Source organism: Cherax quadricarinatus, chromosome 14 (assembly GCF_038502225.1).
Source record: "Cherax quadricarinatus isolate ZL_2023a chromosome 14, ASM3850222v1, whole genome shotgun sequence".
NCBI classification, from domain to species: Eukaryota; Metazoa; Arthropoda; class Malacostraca; order Decapoda; family Parastacidae; genus Cherax; species Cherax quadricarinatus.
The window spans coordinates 35,693,388-35,701,025 of NC_091305.1; the positions used below are offsets into that span (position 1 = coordinate 35,693,388).

At 38.1% G+C, this 7,638-nt stretch overlaps 1 protein-coding gene across 3 annotated transcripts in view; it reads left to right on the forward strand.

Annotated features, from left to right (window-relative positions):
• The window catches only part of Start1 (Steroidogenic acute regulatory protein-like), a 368,052-nt gene extending 360,796 nt beyond the window's left edge, over nt 1-7,256 (forward strand). For all 3 annotated transcript variants that reach the window (XM_070084953.1, XM_070084954.1, XM_070084955.1), the window contains one exon: nt 5,353-7,256. In XM_070084953.1, coding sequence (XP_069941054.1) covers nt 5,353-5,572 — 220 coding nt within the window. In that variant the 3' untranslated portion in view covers nt 5,573-7,256. The remainder of the gene's footprint in view (nt 1-5,352) is intronic.
• The last annotated feature ends 382 nt before the right edge of the window (nt 7,257-7,638 follow it).

Genomic DNA, 7,638 nt, shown 5'->3' on the forward strand with positions numbered 1-7,638 from the left:
AAATTGTTTGTACTCTGTGATTGTGACAGTGGCCTGGTGTTGGATATTGTTGTATACACGGGTAGTAAAACATTGAAAGATACCAAGATGTTATTGGGTATATCAGGTGACGTAGTGAGAAACATGATGGCACCTTATCTTGGTAAGGGCCATACATTATATACCGATAACTGGTACACAAGCCCATTACTCAGTGATTTCATGCGAGTGAACAAGACAGATGTGTGTGGCACAGTGCGTTCTAATCGTAAACATATGCCCAGGCTCAACGCAGGTGTTCGTGGTGATGACGTGCAGGTGTTTACTGCCAATGACATCATGGCATTACGGTGGCATGACAAACGAGATGTCACATTGTTGACAACCATTCACCGTAATGAAATGCAAGACAGTGGCAAAGTTGATCGAGTGACTAATGAACGTATTCGAAAACCAGTGACAGTGATTGATTATACACAAAACATGCGCTTGGTTGACAAGTGTGACATGCAGATTGGTTTTGTTGACTGTGTTCGTAAGAGTTACAAGTGGTACATGAAACTTTTCTTCCATCTCATGGACATTTCAATGCTGAATGCATATAATATGTACCAAATAAAGACTGGTAACAGACCACCGTATGGTGAATTTTGTTTGTCTGTTGTCAGACAACTCATAATGAAGTACCAGGTAACAACACCTGCAATACAACATGGTCCTCGAATTCATCACAATATACCCAAGCGTTTGAGGAGAGAAGGTGATCATTTCATAATACAGCTTCCTTCAACTCAAAAGAAATTTGCTCAGAAGAGATGCATTGTCTGTGCACAAACAAAACGACGGCAACAAAGACGCAAAGACACTCGGTTTATGTGTGAGGAATGTAAGGTGCCTCTGTGCATGGTGCCTTGTTTCAAGGAGTTCCACAAGCTCCAGCAGTTCTAAAACCATGTCCAGTGATTGTAAATATGTAAATATATGATAGAACATTAGTATTATACAATATTTGTGCATGTTTATTGTAATAAACAACAGTGGTAAACAATAATATGATAATAACTTTAGTGCAGTTATTGTGTTCAATACAGTGAGTATATATATATCAATTATATACAGTAAACACGCTAGATAACAGGGATATCTTGCTACTCCTACTTACACTTTGGTCACACTTTACAGACACGCACATGCATATATATATATATACATACATCTAGGTTTTTCTCCTTTTTCTAAATAGCTCTTGTTCTTCTTTATTTCTTCTATTGTCCATGGGGAAGTGGAAAAGAATCTTTCCTCCGTAAGCCATGCGTGTCGTATGAGGCGACTAAAATGCCGGGAGCAATGGGCTAGTAACCCCTTCTCCTGTAGACACTTACTAAAAAAGAGAAGAAGAAAAACTTTATAAAACTGGGATGCTTAAATGTGCGTGGATGTAGTGCGGATGTCAAGAAACAGATGATTGCTGATGTTATGAATGAAAAGAAGTTGGATGTCCTGGCCCTAAGCGAAACAAAGCTGAAGGGGGTAGGAGAGTTTCAGTGGGGGGAAATAAATGGGATTAAATCTGGAGTATCTGAGAGAGTTAGAGCAAAGGAAGGGGTAGCAGTAATGTTAAATGATCAGTTATGGAAGGAGAAAAGAGAATATGAATGTGTAAATTCAAGAATTATGTGGATTAAAGTAAAGGTTGGATGCGAGAAGTGGGTCATAATAAGCGTGAATGCACCTGGAGAAGAGAGGAATGCAGAGGAGAGAGAGAGATTTTGGGAGATGTTAAGTGAATGTATAGGAGCCTTTGAACCAAGTGAGAGAGTAATTGTGGTAGGGGACCTGAATGCTAAAGTAGGAGAAACTTTTAGAGAGGGTGTGGTAGGTAAGTTTGGGGTGCCAGGTGTAAATGATAATGGGAGCCCTTTGATTGAACTTTGTATAGAAAGGGGTTTAGTTATAGGTAATACATATTTTAAGAAAAAGAGGATAAATAAGTATACAAGATATGATGTAGGGCAAAATGACAGTAGTTTGTTGGATTATGTATTGGTAGATAAAAGACTGTTGAGTAGACTTCAGGATGTACATGTTTATAGAGGGGCCACAGATATATCAGATCACTTTCTAGTTGTAGCTACACTGAGAGTAAAAGGTAGATGGGATACAAGGAGAATAGAAGCATCAGGGAAGAGAGAGGTGAAGGTTTATAAACTGAAAGAGGAGGCAGTTAGGGTAAGATATAAACAGCTATTGGAGGATAGATGGGCTAATGAGAGCATAGGCAATGGGGTCAAAGAGGTATGGGGTAGGTTTAAAAATGTAGTGTTAGAGTGTTCAGCAGAAGTTTGTGGTTACAGGAAAGTGGGTGCGGGAGGGAAGAGGAGCGATTGGTGGAATGATGATGTAAAGAGAGTAGTAAGGGAGAAAAAGTTAGCATATGAGAAGTTTTTACAAAGTAGAAGTGATGCAAGGAGGGAAGAGTATATGGAGAAAAAGAGAGAGGTTAAGAGAGTGGTGAAGCAATGTAAAAAGAGAGCAAATGAGAGAGTGGGTGAGATGTTATCAACAAATTTTGTTGAAAATAAGAAAAAGTTTTGGAGTGAGATTAACAAGTTAAGAAAGCCTAGAGAACAAATGGATTTGTCAGTTAAAAATAGGAGAGGAGAGTTATTAAATGGAGAGTTAGAGGTATTGGGAAGATGGAGGGAATATTTTGAGGAATTGTTAAATGTTGATGAAGATAGGGAAGCTGTGATTTCGTGTATAGGGCAAGGAGGAATAACATCTTGTAGGAGTGAGGAAGAGCCAGTTGTGAGTGTGGGGGAAGTTCGTGAGGCAGTAGGTAAAATGAAAGGGGGTAAGGCAGCCGGGATTGATGGGATAAAGATAGAAATGTTAAAAGCAGGTGGGGATATAGTTTTGGAGTGGTTGGTGCAATTATTTAATAAATGTATGGAAGAAGGTAAGGTACCTACGGATTGGCAGAGAGCATGCATAGTTCCTTTGTATAAAGGCAAAGGGGATAAAAGAGAGTGCAAAAATTATAGGGGGATAAGTCTGCTGAGTATACCTGGTAAAGTGTATGGTAGAGTTATTATTGAAAGAATTAAGAGTAAGACGGAGAATAGGATAGCAGATGAACAAGGAGGCTTTAGGAAAGGTAGGGGGTGTGTGGACCAGGTGTTTACAGTGAAACATATAAGTGAACAGTATTTAGATAAGGCTAAAGAGGTCTTTGTGGCATTTATGGATTTGGAAAAGGCATATGACAGGGTGGATAGGGGGGCAATGTGGCAGATGTTGCAAGTGTATGGTGTAGGAGGTAGGTTACTGAAAGCAGTGAAGAGTTTTTACGAGGATAGTGAGGCTCAAGTTAGAGTATGTAGGAAAGAGGGAAATTATTTCCCAGTAAAAGTAGGCCTTAGACAAGGATGTGTGATGTCACCGTGGTTGTTTAATATATTTATAGATGGGGTTGTAAGAGAAGTAAATGCGAGGGTCTTGACAAGAGGCGTGGAGTTAAAAGATAAAGAATCACACACAAAGTGGGAGTTGTCACAGCTGCTCTTTGCTGATGACACTGTGCTCTTGGGAGATTCTGAAGAGAAGTTGCAGAGATTGGTGGATGAATTTGGTAGGGTGTGCAAAAGAAGAAAATTAAAGGTGAATACAGGAAAGAGTAAAGTTATGAGGATAACAAAAAGATTAGGTGATGAAAGATTGAATATCAGATTGGAGGGAGAGAGTATGGAGGAGGTGAATGTATTCAGATATTTGGGAGTGGACGTGTCAGCGGATGGGTCTATGAAAGATGAGGTGAATCATAGAATTGATGAGGGAAAAAGAGTGAGTGGTGCACTTAGGAGTCTGTGGAGACAAAGAACTTTGTCCTTGGAGGCAAAGAGGGGAATGTATGAGAGTATAGTTTTACCAACGCTCTTATATGGGTGTGAAGCATGGGTGATGAATGTTGCAGCGAGGAGAAGGCTGGAGGCAGTGGAGATGTCATGTCTGAGGGCAATGTGTGGTGTGAATATAATGCAGAGAATTTGTAGTTTGGAAGTTAGGAGGAAGTGCGGGATTACCAAAACTGTTGTCCAGAGGGCTGAGGAAGGGTTGTTGAGGTGGTTCGGACATGTAGAGAGAATGGAGCGAAACAGAATGACTTCAAGAGTGTATCAGTCTGTAGTGGAAGGAAGGCGGGGTAGGGGTCGGCCTAGGAAAGGTTGGAGAGAGGGGGTAAAGGAGGTTTTGTGTGCGAGGGGCTTGGACTTCCAGCAGGTATGCATGAGCGTGTTTGATAGGAGTGAATGGAGACAAATGGTTTTTAATACTTGACGTGCTGTTGGAGTGTGAGCAAAGTAACATTTATGAAGGGGTTCAGGGAAACCGGCAGGCCGGACTTGAGTCCTGGAGATGGGAAGTACAGTGCCTGCACTCTGAAGGAGGGGTGTTAATGTTGCAGTTTAAAAACTGTAGTGTAAAGCACCCTTCTGGCAAGACAGTGATGGAGTGAATGATGGTGAAAGTTTTTCTTTTTCGGGCCACCCTGCCTTGGTGGGAATCGGCCAGTGTGATAATAAAATAATAATAAATACAGTATTGGTCTCTCAGGCCCCAAATGTTAGTAGGAATAGAAAAAAATTGGAAAAGAAAAGAAAAAACAACTAAAACAACAAAATAATATAATACGCGTATGTGGAATTCGTCGATGTTGCCGCCACCACATCATTTTCTACAAACTTCTTGGCACTGTATCTCGGTAAGTACTGATCAGATTCTAATTTTTTTGTTTTATTACCTTCACAAAAATATGCTCTTTAATTCTGTAAGAAAAAATAATTTTTTTTTTTTCAAAATTTCTTGGACACTGGTGCGTGACTTCAGATTTTGGCCTTGGACCCTGAAAGGGTTAAAGCAACCAAATTGGTTTGTGAATTGGACAAAAAGTTTGCTGGGTAAGTTTTGCTGGCTTGTGGTATAGGTTTCAGCCAAGGTATAATACTACAGCCTTCGAAGGTATATACTGAGTAATGTGTATTTTTCTTTATACTGTATACACCAAGAGTGTATATCTGTGTAAATACACTGTGAGGTGTGTATCTGTGTAAATACACTGAGAGGTGTGAATATCTCAGTGTACATATACTGAGAGGTGTGAATATCTCAGTGTACATATACTGAGAGGTATGTATCTTAGTGCACATGCACCGAGAGTCTTCTTAAATCCATATTTTAGAGATTAAGTAATTCTTGATGGTAGTATATATGTGAATTGCAGCCTTGATAACCCTCTTTATAGGTTATAAACCCAATAAATTAACTAACTGGACTGTTTAATTTGTTATTATGTTAATTATATGTGGTATATTCTAGGGGAGAAAATGGTCCTGGATGTTGGGTGTTTGGACCCGCTCCTGAGGCACCTAGGAAATGCTCCTTTCAGTGGCTACTTGACACAGATCTCAAAGGTTGGATTCCCCAGTATGTCATCGATCAGGCACTAATCTATGCCATGACTGACTTCATGAGTTGTCTTCGCAGTTATCTTCCAACCCTGAAGGCAGCACAGTTGCACAAGCAAGGAGGCAGATAACTTCTGTTCTCTGAGTTTTTCATCCTCTCTTCCTAGAGACTCAGTTATGTTAAGAACTTCAAAAGTGTACAGTATACTTAGTATTTTAGTCCTTTAATTCATGTAGCTTATTTTCAGTCTTTCTTTATACCTGACATACTTGTGACCAGTTTCAAGAGTTGTACTTTTGAGTGCCTAGTCAACCAGGTTGTTGCTGCCAGTGATTTATGCATATAGTATGAACATGACAATTTATTGTGATATTTTGACTTAAAATAATGTAATCTAGCAGGTAGTAGCCTCCCACTACCACATATATTCTGTTAATAAATCATAAATATTAAGATTATAGAACATAAAAAGTGAAAATGTATTTACTTATCAGTACTGTAAAATATTTATGTTGGGTGACATTTTGTTTTTAATTTGTGCCTGTATTTATATATATGCACTGGTCATGTAATTTTATGGTTATACAGTAGGGCCCTGCTTTACGGCATTTTGCATTGCGGTGTTCCACTAATATGGACACTTCAAATTATGACCAAAACTCTCTATATGGCTCCCTCCACCCCACCTGGCTTTCTAATATGGTCACCGAGCACCACCTGGTTTGTTTACATTCTCCGTGAGCACATCTCTTCATTACGTATGGAAACTTTCCAGAATTTCAAGTGTTTTAAAGTTATTTCATATTTTATATGTACTTTGATAATTATACTTCAGTGTACCTGTACCTAAATAAACTTAAACACACTGTGCTGGCATGCAGGTACATACTAAAATCACTGAGAGTGTCCCTTTAGTCTTGATGCCATAGTAATAATACTAATACGTAATAATAATAATAATAATCACTTTTGAGCACATTAGATGTCTTATTTTACGTTAATATAAACATTTTCATTACCCCATCTATGATATTTCTTCAAAATTATAAAGAAACACATTACATAACATATAAACATGATACATATATCCATAGTACAATAAATTTCTCATAAATATGAGGTGTGGTAGCCGGGTTGAGGAAAAAAAATTACTTTTTCTTTGGTCCAGCACCAGAGAAAATGTACCATATATCAATCCACCTTTGACTCAGCGACTCCTCTTAACACACTCAGCTTAGTTTACAATTCTTAGCGTGATTTCTCATCACTTCTCCCTTCGTTTATGATGGCATCTAAAGGTAGTTGTTAGAAATGTTTAAACTAAGTGAACAAGGTATATCGATGGCAATAATATCACTCTGAACCTCTTCAAATATCGTATGTTACATTAGGTATGGGAGCCAGTGGGCTTCCTGGCTACCTACACTTACCAGCTACCTATACCTGACTTCCTACAGATAAATACTACTCACTTCTCACCCTATATTAAGACTACACATATTTTAAGGTAAGTAATGAGTGCATTGTATGTACACTTTATCACTTTGGGCCGCTTTAAATATTGTATATTACGTTTGGGAATGGGAGCCAGTGAGCTTCCTGGCTACCTACACCTGACTTCCTACAAATAAATACTACTCACTTCTCACCCTACGTTAAGACTACAAATACTTTTAGGTAAGTAATGAATGTACTGTGTATGTATTTTACTTTTTATTGTTTTTAACCCTTTCAGGGTCCAAGGCCAAAATCTGAAGTCACACACCAGTGTCCAAGAAATTTTGAAAAAAAAAAAAATTATTTTTTCTTACAGAATTAAAGAGCATACTTTTGTGAAGGTAATAAAACAAAAAAAATTAGAATCTGATCAGTACTTACCGAGATACAGTGCCAAGAAGTTTGTAGAAAATGATGTGGTGGCGGCAACATCGACGAATTCCACATACGCGTATTATATTATTTTGTTGTTTTAGTTGTTTTTTCTTTTCTTTTCCAATTTTTTTCTATTCCTACTAACATTTGGGGCCTGAGAGACCAATACTGTATATAATTGATATATATATACTCACTGTATTGAACACAATAACCGCACTAAAGTTATTATCATATTATTGTTTACCACTGTTGTTTATTACAATAAACATGCACAAATATTGTATAATACTAATGTTCTATCATATATTTACATATTTACAA